The following is a 14,609-nucleotide window of genomic DNA, read 5'->3' on the forward strand; positions in this document are numbered from 1 at the left end:
ACCTGGTCACTCTGGCATGTGTGGTTTTCTTGGCGCTGTGGGAGGTGATGCATCCACTCAAATTGCATCTCTCCTTGTCCTTGCCCCACACACTGCAGTCAGTATTATTGTGTCTTTGGGGTGGGGCTCTTTGAACGTGTATTTTACATCTGAGTAAGAAATGAGGTAGCGTGTTTGGAGTGGCTAATATGGATTCGCTCCTTCTCAGTGCAATATGTTATTTATTATTGTTGCTAATAGTAATTTTGCTCTTTAAAGAAGCAAGTATTTTCTTTGATGCCACACTATTATTGTCCATGAGTTCTTTTTCTCTTCTTTCTCTCTCTCTCTCTCTTTTGTCCTTTTTTGCTCAATCTCTCCACCCCTGTTACCCAGGATTTTAATAAACTTAACAACTGTGCCATGCCAGGTGGCTGGGCTGGTCAGAGAAAGCTTCCTAGAGAAGGAGGAAATACCGTATTTCCCCATATATAAGATGTACCCTTTCCCGAAAAATTTGGGGTCTAAAAACTAGGTGCATCTTATACAGTGGTTGTAGATTATTTTACTTGCATTTCCTGCTTTTTCGCACTAGTTTTTGCACTCAGTGTTGAAGACAGTGATTTGTCATCAGACACAGATAAGGACAAGCTAATGGATAGGAGTTTTGACAGTGATGAGGCGTTATATGAATTTTATGATGAATAAAACACAAGTTCAATAACTTTATGTAATACTTTTTTTTTCAAATTTCAGGCCCCAAAATTAAGGTGTGTCTTATACATGGGAGAATACGGTAAATGCTTGCTGACAGGAATAGAGTCCATCACATAACTTGATAGCAGTGTTCATTTTAGTCTCTCAATAAGCAAAACCAATATTAATTTTAAAGTGACACACAAACTATTTATGATGAAGATGCCAAGATCCCTAAGTCAAGCAAAACCTAGGGCACACTTTTAAAGAAAAGTACAATTTTTTAAAAAGAAGGTCTTTCCATTCAGAATGAAGGAATGAAGAGTTTTGAAAACTACAGCAAAAAAAAAAAAAGTCTTTGGGAATTTGAGGTTTTATTTTTCCCTAACATGAAAAAATGGGCCAATTCCTGAATAGTTAATTGCTTTACTTCTGTCTGTATCACACTCAACTGTGCTAAGAGACTGGGGCTCTGAAATTGAATAAATGACCTTAATTCAAAATGTCTCCAGATTCAGCTTGATAGAAAACCAAGCAGTTGTCATTAATATTTCACTGTAGGCAAACCCAATATATTAAATCCACATTTTAAAAATGGATTAGTTAAGTAGTCATTCTTCACTTACCATAACTGTAGTAAGTGCCCTTTGTAATGCTTATGAATGTGATTCAGATTTATTAGGGCCCTGTTGGTGAAACATTTCTAGGGCAGAGCACATTGGATAGCACCATCCAACAGACATTGGAGTTTCAAATTTGTTGCCATATTTGGTTGGACACTGTCCTGGGGCCTCAGGAAACAAAAAAATAGGTCAGGATGGACCCTACACTCAGGTCGTACGTGGTTCAGGGCAGGGACAGTGGCATAGGGTCATTACAGTGCCAGGGCCTGGGGCTGAGCACAGCTCTCTTCTCTGGCCTTTGTCAGCCTCGTTTTCTGTCTCCTCCAGCGCTTATCCATCAGCTGGACCAAACCAAGCAGAGTTTATCAGGATGGAAAGCCCTTGTCCTCAGTTTTCTCTCCTGAGTTTGGGTCACTGAAAGGAAAGCCCAACATAAGAGAGGTTGGCTTCTGTTGTCAGCCTTGACCTTGTCCTGGCTAGTGGGGAAATTCCCATATTAACTCTGTGGCTGGCCTGAGTCATGCATGCAGGTGACTCAGGGTCACCAGGCCAGTCAGTTATTTAAAGCTAAAAGCGGTGGGGTGCCAATTCAGAAGATTAGTTTAAGGGACATGCAGAAACATAGTTCAATAGCAAAGTTGGGGATAGAGAGGCAATATAAATAGTACTTTCTTAAAAAATGGATTCCTCTCATTGTAATGACACCAATATGGGAGACTCTGCTTAGAAAAAATGACAAAAGATATTTAAATAGGCTGTTAGCTGTGTCTATCATTGTATTCTTGCAAGTACAGTATATAAAGAAAAGCAGTCTTTTAGCTTTTATTTTTACAGCAATTTGCCCAGGTCAAAGGGAATCATTCCCAGCATTAAAAAGAAAAAGGGTAGGAAACTTGTCTGATTTTAGTGACCGAGAAGGTTATTTATTTTTTTCATTTTAAGGGGTAATCATCCATCTTTCTTCTTGTGACTTTCCTGGACCTTTTACTCCGATCTGATTTACTTTTTATTGTAGACTATTTAGGCTGGAAAAGCTAGAGTTTAGCTTGAAAATCTTTTGGTACCTACTATATTTTTAATAGATGTTAAATCCACTCACCACACTGTCTTTTTTTTTTTTTTTTTTTTTTTTTTTTGTATTTTTCTGAAGCTGGAAATGGGGAGACACAGTCAGACAGACTCCCGCATGCGCCCAACCGGGATCCACCCGGCACGCCCACCAGGGGCAACGCTCTTCCCACCAGGGGGCTATGCTCTGCCCTCCTGGGCGTCGCTCTGTTGAGACCAGAGCCACTCTAGCGCCTGGGGCAGAGGCCAAGGAGCCATCCCCAGCGCCCGGGCCATCTTTGCTCCAATGGAGCCTTGGCTGCGGGAGGAGAAGAGAGAGACAGAGAGGAAGGAGGGAGGGGTGGAGAAGCAAATGGGCGCTTCTCCTATGTACCCTGACCGGGAATCAAACCCGGGTTCCCCGCACGCCAGGCCGACACTCTACCGCTGAGCCAACCGGCCAGGGCCCACCACACTGTCTTTTAAAGAACATTAGTTTTTAAGGGTCTTTGTGCATTCCTCGGGGAAAATAAAAAGCAACCAAATCCACCTTATTCAAATTCCAGATTCTAGGGGAGTAGACTGTCAGAAAAGAAAACAGCTAAAGGAAATGTAGGTATTTATCATACTTGCTAGAAGCATTAAGGCTTTGTGAATAATAAATGGACCTTCTACTCTTTTCGGTCAGTCATCCTGCTTTGTAACAGTTTATTGATTATTTCATCATTTTTCTTTACGGAACAGATCTTATAAATATTCAAATTTCATGTGCATCTGTTTTGTTGATCCCAAAGACACATAAGAAATGTCATTCTCTGTGTCACATCAGCAGTGAAAATTACCACAAAACTAAAACTAATTCATTTAAATGTCCACATTGTTCAATAGTGGGGTTTAGGTTAAAGACATAGTTCTTTCCTTTTAAATTGATCATTTATCACTGATAGTTTTAAATGTTATAAGGAAGCCCTATAGAAAATATAGGGAAAGAACCCACCCTGCTAGGCTTTGCTTGGCCTATCAGTTTCCACATTTGTACCGGCTTTCCATTGTTGACTAGCATCACCCACTGAGAGATCGTTTTTCAAATACAGTGTATTTATTTCTGAACTTTCTGCTGGTAGCAGTCCTTGTACAGACATGACATTTTAATGCCGATGGCTGAGGTCATGGTACAGACTCTAAGCCCAGTTTTTCATTAGTCTTAAAAAGCTTTTGTCCTTAGCAATGATTGAAGTCATTCAAAATTGATTCAGAGAGATCGTTTCTGTGTTGACATCATTGCAGTCTCAAGTGTGCTATGTGAATTTCAGTTAGCACTTTCCAACCCCTCTGTGAAGTAGTTATAGAGGATGATTGTGATCACTTACAACATGAGGAAACCAAGAGACCAGGATTTTTTGACTCACACTCTGAGACAGTGTTGCTGCTAGACTGTTGTTAGTGTTTTCTTCTTGGCTGCAATAACCAAGTTGTCTCTCTCTGTCAGAAATATAAGCGTCAAATATCCTGGTATGAATAGGTTCCCTGTAGGAACCTTCAGAATGCTTCTCAAAATGAAGGCTCAGGAGGCACAAGACAGAGTTCTACTTGACATTGACTTTTGTGAGGGCCTGAGCGAGTCACTACATTTGGTAGCATACTTCTTATGAAGAAGTCTGACTATTCAACAAAGACAACCTTAAGATCTCGCCATGAGAGAAATGCACCCACAGTTGAGCCTCCCTGGCCCAGGACACTCTGGTCTCATTTTGTGCTTCATGTCTTCATGCTTCCTGGCCCTCTTCTTCATCCCCCACTCTCCGTACTTTGACAGCCATTGAACATAGTTATGAAATCTCTTGCTGCCCTGTGCAAATTTCCTGGTGCTCCTTAGAATAACAGTAATCACTGTGTAGTACATAATTATGCAACATATAATAAATGTATAATCACATTTATCATAGTAATTATCATTAGTATAGCAGCAGTTAATTTTAGATAAACATCCTGTGCGCTAGGCACCTGCCTTTATTAACATGTTTAATTCTTAGAACACCCCCACAAGGCAAGTTCTAGCATTGTCCCCGTTTTAACAATGAGGCACAGGAGATTAAGGAACCGGCTCTAGATCACCCAGCTGACACATGACAGAGGCCAAACCTGAACCCAGGCATGTTGCTCCCAAGTCTATGAAGAGGAGATGCTGACATGAGGAATCTTAGAACTATTTCAGCTCCCATAAGAGTGATTTTAAAAAAAGAAAGAAAGAAAAGGTCTTCTGTAGTTCCAGTAAGATATGTCATTTCCCATTCTCTGTGCTCTGAGCTCTTGTCCTGCCATGAAACTGCCATGTTTGTCCCATGAGGATCATCTGATCAGTTTCTGAATTGAGTCCTAATCTCTATGCCTTTCATCTCTATGCCTTGCATACGTCTCTTAAACATTAGTCTTCTCTGTTGATATACAAAATTTTTTTTTAATTTTTATTCAGTGAGAGGAGGGAAGGCAGAGACAGACTCCTGCATGCACCCCGGCCTGGATCCACTCAGCAAGCCCACTAGGGGGTGAGGCTCTTCTTAGTGCCTGAGGTAAAGGCCATGGAGCCATCCACAGTGCCTGGGGCCAACTCGCTCCAATGGAGCCATGGATTCTGGAGGGGAAGAGAGAGAGAGAGAGAGAGAGAAGCAAGAGGGAGAGGGGTGGAGAAGAAGATGGGCGTTTCTCCTGTGTGCCCTGACCAGGACATACACACACCAGACTAATGTTCCACCACTGAGCAAACTGTCCAGGGCCAGGGCCAATATATGAAAATCTTATAGTCTGATTGATGGATTAAAACTTGGTAGAGAGTAAAATATTAACAATTTCAAATATGTGTATGTTACCTTAAATTTAAGCCAGATTGATAAATAGTGAGAAGAAAAAAAGAAGCAATAATTTGAAAGAAGAGAAAGGGCAATTCAGTAAAGTTGTTTTCTCATAATAAAAATATCCTTTCTAGTTATTGACAGTTTATGCTCACATTACATCAGGTGTAATAGGTCCTTCCTGGTTATCAACACGTTCACTCTGGCTTTACCCCAGGTGCTCTGCAGCAGCCCTCCGAGGTTCATCCCAGTTTACAAACATGGAGACCGAGGCTCAGACAAAGGAAATGTGAGAGGGAGCACAGCTGCCCAGTCCGGGAGAGGCGAAGCTAGACTTGAACAGGTCTACCTGACGGCAAAGCCTAGCCTTTGCTATGATACCTCGCTGTCTTTCTGCCTCTAAAAAGAAGATAGTCCTGTTAGACTAGTGGGCTTGTCAAGATGCAGTCAGAAGGGAGAGGCCTGGAAAGTATTGCTAGGGACAAAAATCACTGAAAAATTAGAGGAGTGTTGCAAAAAGGCTAAGGGGGAGGAAATAATTGTACATAAAGAAAATCAAGTCTACAACCATTCGAAAGAGTGAGAATAGTAATGGTAAAATACTTAAGAAGTGAATTAGTTTCTAATCAGAATCTTCTTTTGCACACACTTTTGGGTATGTTAATATTTTACCTTTATTGCTACTCAGTGTTGATATGGTAATGCCAAACTTTTTAGGAAACTTGTAGCAACAAATATCACTGTCACACTAGCATTGATCGCATACATATTACATTTTGTTTGTTCCTTATATAGACTTCCTCTGCCTTCTGTTTTTCTGTTACCATAGCAATATTAATGCTATTGATCTAGATGGAACATGGCATTCACCAATGTGGCACAGATTTATTTTAAAAATCTAGTTAGTAGAGAAATTTATCAGGTATTAATAATATACATATTAATGATGAGGCACATATTTTTCACAAAATGTATTTATTTTGTTATTTTGAGCACAAACTTTATGCAGTGAACACTGCTTTGTATAGGAGGATATTTAGGATTTGCAATTTCACATCTGTTAGTTTTCCCTGAGCCACGGGTGAGAGCAAAATCAGTGGCAACCAGGAAAGGCCACTCTGAGTGAGCTTAACTTACCAAGTCATTGACCATCACCTCAATGTTGTACAAACTACAAATGTCCTTCTCTCAGAAAGTCGAAGTAGGTCAGTCTTGAAGAACATCTTGTTAGACATGTTAACACAGAGAAAGACGATTCAAAGGATAAACAGCCCAACTCTCTGTTCCCACGAGCTAGAGATCTTACAGGTCCAGTCGACTGGGGCCAAGCAGGAATGATGCCCGTTCACTAGTAAGAAATGGGCAAAAAAAATTGGAAGTGGAGCTTATGTATTTTCAGTAATGTTCAGGTCACACAAATATAAGCTCCTAGCTTCTGGTTTCCCTGAATACTTTTTGCTCCTGTTTCCCATCCGCGTGGACTGCCCCCAGTGGAGTCCTGGGCTTGCTGAGTTTCTCAGGTGGTTGGAATAAGTGACCCGCCCGTTAGTGCCTCCCGTGTGCCTGAGGGGCACCACAGTCCCCAGCAAGGCACTGCCTATGGCCTCTTATTGCTTAATTGTTATACCTATTTAATGCCACTTAGAACATTGTCAGCTGTTAAGAAAAGGTAATTATCACTAATCAAATGAAAAACACTTTTTTGGCTGCCTTATGGATAGATTTTACTGGTACCTTGATACATAATGAAGCAAGATAGCAAAAACTTTTGCTTGTCTCTTCTTCGAGCCACAGCTGTTTCCCTGCTAAATTCATCCCATCTGTCTTCCCTTCCGTAAAGCTGTAGGCAGTATAGCATAAGTACAGAAGCAGTTCAGTGCTATTTTGGATAAACATAGCTGAAATTTGAATCTTTGCCATTTGCAATGCACACATTTTGTTTTACTGCTGTAAAGAGAGCTGTCAAAATACAACTACATGGATAATTTACTAAAAAACAGTCAGATATAAGGCTGATCAAAGGGAAAGTACATTGGGTCAGCCTGACTCTTCCAGTCTGTGCTCTGACAGGTGTCCCTGACCTTACAGTCCCAAGAATGCAGCTTGGGGAGGGAGGCACCGGAAGTCTTTGTTGTAATCCTACAGCATGGTTTTCAGAAGTTACCAGTAACTGTCGTGGCATGACTTGCAGAGTCTTTGGGAGCCTTTAGAAGTCCATTTTCATAGTCTCTGAAAATTTTGCATTAATGAGAAACATTTTCACTCTCCTGGCACATCGGGTTAAGTGGGAGCTACTACCATTCGGCTGTGTTTTGAACTATATTCCACTGAAACCTTTCTACCAGTGAGACAATCTATTCCATTCCCATCCCACTCCATGTTTTTGGGTTACCAGTGCATATAAATGTACCATTGTGCATTTTTTAAACCAACACTATACCATGCTTTAGAGACATTTTCTTGATTGAATTCCTCTTCTAAATTATAAGACCCCTCACTCACACCTGGATTGTTCCCCTCGCACACATTTACTGCTTTCTTTTTCCCATGTGCAAAGGTCTTTTTTAAGGCCCAGAGGGTTGTGACCTCTTTGAGGGAAAGGGTGCCAGTATCTAATATATTTTGGTGGCCACTGTGGCCACAGCTCAGAAATATATAAATATTTGGACTTCTGTTTAAACAAAGGTATCCAAAATTTATCATCTTTGGAATAAGTCCATTAAGTGATTTCTTCATCTAAAGTTTAGATGTAACTCACCTCCCTTCCACCAGCAAGGGTTCTTTCTCAGCACTCTTCTAGAACCTTCTTTGCAAAATTCCCACAAACGTGGGTCCTGTGAACAACTACACCACCTCCTTGGGGTGAAATCTTATCTGCCTTACTCTCTGCTGTTTCCTAAAACCCACTAAAATAACATGGTAGGTGTTTAGTAAATGTTTGTTGAACAGATGAATAAGCAAATAATATAACAAATAACTATTGGTGTATTTTCTTCACATCGCCTTCAAGTCCCTGCCTCTTGGTCAGCTACACAACACTATCATCTATAAGTGTGGATGAAATTTAAACAGCTTTAGCAAAATTCTAGTGCTACTGGGTTCCCAGCTGCTGCCAATGAAAGACTCCAAGGCATTCTATGCACAAGGCATTGCTCTCTTTCATCTAGTTTTCTTTTAGAAAAAAAAATTTCCAGGTTCTTTGGAAGGCAAAAATAACATGACTTCTCCAAGTACAACCAACTCCACTTCAACTGAAAGTGGAAATGGCAGTTTTACCACTGGTTCTTTGGAAGCCATCCTTATGAAAAAGATAAGCAAATCTACATTTATACTGTCATGTCATGTGATCCCAGGCTAATAGGTGGTTTAGAAGCACAGTCAAGTCCACTAGGATGCTGTCCTTATCATTCATTCTTTCATTCAACACACACATGTGTCAGGCACAGTGGGTAAGGTTCAGCCCCTGCTCAGAAGGAGCTAGCATTTGAATGCAGGAGACAGACAGTCATGATGCATTGTGGTAAGAACCATAATGTGGAACATGGAAGAAGGAACAGTTATAAAGGAACCAGAAAAGAGGAGTGATGCTTGACTCCTAAGGAGATGCAGGGTGTGTGTAGAGAATTCTTTGGATTCTGCCTTTTGAAAGACTGTTTTAGACTTACGACCCAAGATGAGAAGCAGCATATGAGTACTCTTATATTCCCAAGAGCATGGCATAGTTCTATGCTCTCCTAATGACCCAGCCAGCCAGCCTGAAGTGTCCCTGTGGCTGTCCAGCCCATAACCATCATGACTCAAGCCACTTCCTATAATGCCTGTACAGCACAACCCAATTACAGTATGGACTTAAAAGCAGATTTTTATTTGGAAAGGGAAAAATAATATATGTAAAGCTATTATCTATAGTAACATTACTCAACAAACTTGCCATTTGATGAGTTTTTTTGCATTTTTTAGTTAACCATTGATACCCTCTCCTCGTCTTCATGATAATTCTAGAGCCCATGCTTTTGAATCTATTTGCACAGGAGGTACTCTCTGCCATCTGTGAGAGAGAGGATAACAAGACCATTCTGCCAAATGGGCACATGCCCACACAGGCTATTTAAATAATAACTGATGTGAACTCTCAATGTTCCTATGGGAGCCAGCAGATGTAGGGGCTGTTGTCCAGAGAGGATACTGGAACTAACCCTTTATTCAGAACCTTGTGAAGGAAGTTGATTTCCTGTGGTTGAGTCCTCTTGACGTGAGGTTGTTAACATGGTTGGACCAAACAATGTTCATAGGGGAACAAAAGTGGCCAACAAGAACTAACATGACCCCCTGATTGACAGTTGGCCCTCAGAGTACTATTTATTTTGGGAATTTCAATTTAAAACATGTGTTGGTATTTAGTGGTACCTTGAAGTTTTTTCTGAATATTGTACACTTAGGTTTCTCAGTTATGTTCATTGTTTACAGGGAGCTCACATACTTGTCCCTATCCTTTAGGGTGGGCTAGCTATTATTTTGTGAACTTTAACCTTTATATCTACCACTGTTTATTTTCATGAGAAGTTACAACTTAGTGATTCTGTCTAGTGTTCAAGCAAATGACCACAGCACTCGGTGGATTCATCTGGCTAGAATTTGATTTGAAAGGGGCAAAGACCAATGAATAGTTGTCTGTGACTGTACTCAATATTTCATTGCACAAGGAAGCCTGCTACCACTTAGTTAATGGGAATGCCAGGGAACTATTTTAAAAATCCAATTAATACACATTATTAAGCATATTTACACACACTGAACTATTTCAAACCAGTAATGCTGGAATAAAGACAAAATAATACTGTGTATTTACATAACGCCCTAACACCTTTCATTAGAAAAAAATCGCAAGCCTTCGCTCACTTCCTAAACTGCACAACACCCGGTGAGGTGTGTAGGAAGTAAGGTAGAACAATAAACAAGATGTAAATGGAGGGTGAAAGGCAAGCGCACTTGCGTAGGGTGATAGACTCCTACTGGGTAGCCCCTTGACATATGCAGTAAGGAAGCATAAATTGAAAGTACCTATAAATATCACAGGCAGTTATGGAGTTTAGCATGCTTCTTTATGCTTTTGTGCTGTCTTTCCAACCTGGACTGAAATCTGTAATTTACTTGCATTGAATTGGCTGGAGTGATGAACTGAAAAGATTCAGAGTTAAATCTACACTGGACTATGACGGTGACTCCCCATCTGGTCACTTGGTTCATTGTTTAACTTTCCCAGAATTTTCTGTTACTAGAGTATGAGTCCATTCTCTGGGAATGCCTCTAGGCTACCAGCCCCGTGTTAGTCAATGGGAAAGGCACTGGTGAACCTCGATCTTCTGTTGGAAGCTTAGGGTTGATGGGAACAAAGTGGACCTCATGCCTGCCTCAGTGGCCAGCATGCCCAGCACTGCCCATCACAGGTATGGCCTGGCACAGTGAGCCCAAAGAGCTTCCCAGGACTCTCTGGAGCACCTGGGGCAATCCTAGAGCTTGGGCAGTGCCATGCCAAGACAACCAAATGAACACAAGACTATCAACGGACCAACCAGAATAGTGGGTTTTGCATTTAGACTTAACAATTGCATATATTAACATCTCAGTGAATTTTGAACTTATATTGGATTGGATTTTCATCAAGGTGAGTGCTGGAACTTAGTACTCATTCAGTTATGCTACACAGTGGATTTTATTCACCTCTGATTGTTTGAGGAAAAAGAGGAACTTTCTCTCTTTAATAACTCTTTCTCACTGTCAAGTCTTTCTTTTGGCTTAACCTTTCAGATTTTGGGATTAATTTAAGTATCTCAGATACAATAGGACAGCTTTCAAACACTATAATTTAAGTATCTCTGAAATGTAATAAATAGAGCTTTGTCTGGATTTTGAAAATAATATTTTCTTCCCAAACAGTTGTTTGTTTGTATTAACAATTTTCTCTGTCTCTATCCAGAGAGGCAGCTTTTCTTTTTTATATATAATCTCACCACTCTTTTCATCTTACTAGCTGCTATCAGTCAGTTGCTGTGGTATTGTTTTATTTCCTTTGGCACCTCTGGCAGATGACAGACCTGATGTCAGGTGCTTCCACAAAAGAAGATAGTCTTATCCTATTCCAGATCAGACAGCACTTCGTGTCTTAGTGAGGCTGGCTGAAGGCACTGCCTCTTCAATTCATCTGAGAGTGGAGAAGGTGTTTAAACACTGGATGCAGTATGAACAAGCCTTTGCCCTGGTCTTCAACTGGCAAAGCAAAGGGTCCTTGGTATTTCATTTCCAGGGCCCCACTTAGCACCCACCGTGGCAATTTATGAGGTTCTGATAGATATGGTGATAATTAGTTATGAGCTCTGGCTACAGTGTCCACCAAAGTGTGTTAGACACTGGCCCCTCCCCTCAAAGAGGTCATAACCCATTTGGACCTAGAAAAGACATTTGTACATGGGAAAAATAAAGCAGTAACCACGTTTGTGGGGGAGAGGGAATGTGTATATGTCCTAACAATCTTGTGGGATAGATAGGTAGGATAAGTATTGTTAAAATTATATTTTACTTCAAAAAGGAATATCACCGAATTCTCATGGCTGGTAAACTAGGCATTGTACCCTCTCCTATGTAATGTCTCTGAGCGTCATCTTGAGGAACGTGGTTAAAAGTGTGCATTCTAAACCCAGATGGCTTAGCTTCAAACACCAACCAGCTCCCCCCTTGTATGCTTGGGACATATACATATTTAATGTGGGCCTAAACCTCATTATCTAAAAAATTATGACAGTTATGCTACCTATCTCCCCGGGTTCTTAAGAGGATTCCATAAATTATTATACAGAAATGTTGAGAACAGTGCCTGGCACATAGTATGTGCTCACCAAACATTAGCTATGTGAGTTGCAAAAGTTACAGGGAACACCGTATAACAGGAAATCAGGACTTGTATTATGTTCTAGGAAGTGAATGTTAAACAGGTGCCATTCAGAGTGGGTAAGCTGGCTGGGGAAAGCGCACCCAACCAAGACTAATAGGGGTGGATGATCCTCTCCACACCCTTAGAAAATTCAAATTAAAACAGTATTCTTTTGCTCTCATGCTATACCCCAGGCCTATTCCAGCCTGTGAAATTAATGAAGGAAAAATAATTTAAAATGCCTGCCTCTAGGAGACCGCGTCTCACTCTCAGTGGGACAGTTAACATACAGGTATCTACTCATGACAGACTGCTGGCTCAGGATGATGCATTCTGAATACTCTTGAGAAGCCGTCGAGATTTCCATCCTTTATGTTTGACCCCCAGGGGCCGACTTGCCCTTATAGAGCACTAAATCTTAAGTAAGACATCTCCATTCACAATCTATTGGGCTCAGACTCCCCTGGAAAGTGCTATTGACCATTGAAAATGTGATCAAAGATTTAGGAACTTGAAGGCATTTGAGTGATAGCAACGGCTTTCTTTTATTTGTTTATTTGTTTAAAATCCTATTCGCCTTGAACCGGGTCCAAGTCAGCAATGGAATTAGAAGCCTGGACTCTGGGAGAGCCAAGGAGAGAACCCGTGGAGGAACATGACCCACAGTAATCAGTCCAGGTCCAAACAGATAAAGGAGATGCAGGCAGCAAAAGAGCAGGGGGTGGAGACAAACCCATCTGAGCTCACAGCCTCCTTGTCCCCTGCACCAGAAACGAAAGTTCGCAAGAGCAGCTCGGCGGCTTTATATGGAGAGAGCTGTCTGGAGAAGCACATATGTGCACCATAAATCCAGATTTCAGCTCACCCGCTTCCAGTTCCTCATGTCAGCAGCTGATCAGCCACCTCCAAATGTTCTAGCATCCCTACCAAATAATTTGGATTAGGAAGCCTTCGATTGATAGTTAATTTTTATTGAAAGCCTATTCTGTTAAGAACTTTGACAATTTCGGTGATGTTAAATTCGATTCCATATATATAATGACAGCTTTGTGCGATGCATTCAGATGTACAGGCCGTCTAATAAAGAACACTGCATTAATTTTGGACGATGCTATAAGAGCACCAGTACTCAGGTTCTTCATGAGTGTGTATAAACACACGTGGCATTTGAACCACGGGCCCTATAGAATTTGGCAGCTTACATGGAATTTTGGTGAGGACAAGGATTTTTGGGTTTTGTTTTGTATTTTTCCAAAGTGAGAAGCGGGAGGCAGACAGAAAGACTCCCACATATGCTGAACCGGGATCCACTGGCCATACCCACCAGGGGGCAATGCTCTGCCCATCTGGGGCGTTGCTCTGTTGTGGCCAGAGCCAGTCTAGCACCTGAGGTGGAGGCATGGAACCATCGCCAGCGCCTGGGCCAACGTTGGCTCCAATGGAGCCTTGACTGCTGGAGGGGAAGAGAGAGACAGAGAGAAAGGAGAGGAGGAAGGGTGGAGAAGCAGATGGGTGCTTCTCCTGTGTGCCCTGGCTGGGAATCAAACCCAGGACTTCCACCTGCCGGGCCGATGTTCTACCGCTGAGCCAACTGGCCAGGGCCAGGACAAAGATTTTTTATGCTAGCAGACTTCCTTGTCAAATGTTCAGTAGCTTCAGGTATATTCCACCCAAGAACACTGTGGTATACACAAAAGGGCGCAGATTTTAAACAGGGAAATCTGGCTTTGAGTCTTGTCCTCACCATTTTACAGCTATTACTAAGATCATGGGTTTAGAAGACAGCCCCAGAACTGTGTTCTAGACTATGCGAATTTAGGCAAGATATTGGTAGCATCCCTTACTCTCAGCTTGCTATCTGTGAGATAAGGATCATAATAATATCAATTATACCTTCTTCAAAGGGTTGCTGTTGTGATTTTTAAAATGGCTGGAAGAACACTTAGTGTAGTAATTACACATAGAAAGGGTGCAATAAATAAAATTATAATAAAGGCTCATATTCTTTTTGCTTTAGTTATTTTATTATTGAGTCTCAATTTCATCATTCATTGGACAGAGGAAATACTTCCTAGGTTCCAGGGCCGTTGTCAGAGCTCAAGGAGCTAATGTGTGCGAACACACCTTGTGAATGCACTGAAACTCTCTGTTAAAGATAATAATAATTGTATTTTCACTTTTTGAGGATCTACTCTGTGCCAGGCACTTTACAGACATTTCTGATTCTCACAACAGTCCTGTGAAGTGAGTAGTATCATTTGATACTGGTCACGAAACAGGCTTAGAAGAATTTGCCTGCGATCATGCTTAGATTTCAGCCCAGATTTTCTTTCTCTTTTTTAAATTTAAACTCAGCCTTCTACATGGGCGCATCTCAATGATAACAAAAATTAGGGGCTATTTCAAAATGAATATGAAGAAATAAAAAAGGAAGCATTTAATTTTTTCTTATTAAACAAGAACATCAGAAAAGCAAACAATAAGTCA

At 41.1% G+C, this 14,609-nt stretch overlaps 2 protein-coding genes across 9 annotated transcripts in view; one reads left to right on the forward strand and one right to left on the reverse strand.

Moving 5' to 3' along the window:
* The window catches only part of SDCCAG8 (SHH signaling and ciliogenesis regulator SDCCAG8), a 246,613-nt gene that overhangs the window by 193,943 nt on the left and 38,061 nt on the right, over positions 1–14,609 (forward strand). The window lies entirely within an intron of this gene.
* AKT3 (AKT serine/threonine kinase 3) overlaps positions 1–14,609 on the reverse strand; it is a 363,939-nt gene that overhangs the window by 63,142 nt on the left and 286,188 nt on the right. Inside the window, exon 14 of one of the 2 annotated variants that reach the window (XM_066236795.1) lies at positions 6,284–6,542. The exons of the other annotated variant lie outside the window; for it this stretch is intronic. Within the exon in view, the coding sequence (XP_066092892.1) occupies positions 6,451–6,542 (92 nt within the window). The 3' untranslated portion in view covers positions 6,284–6,450. Of the gene's footprint in view, positions 1–6,283; positions 6,543–14,609 lie in introns of those variants that run through there. 2 annotated transcript variants of the gene reach the window in all.

This window comes from Saccopteryx bilineata, chromosome 1 (genome assembly GCF_036850765.1).
Source record: "Saccopteryx bilineata isolate mSacBil1 chromosome 1, mSacBil1_pri_phased_curated, whole genome shotgun sequence".
In the NCBI taxonomy this organism is placed as follows: Eukaryota; Metazoa; Chordata; class Mammalia; order Chiroptera; family Emballonuridae; genus Saccopteryx; species Saccopteryx bilineata.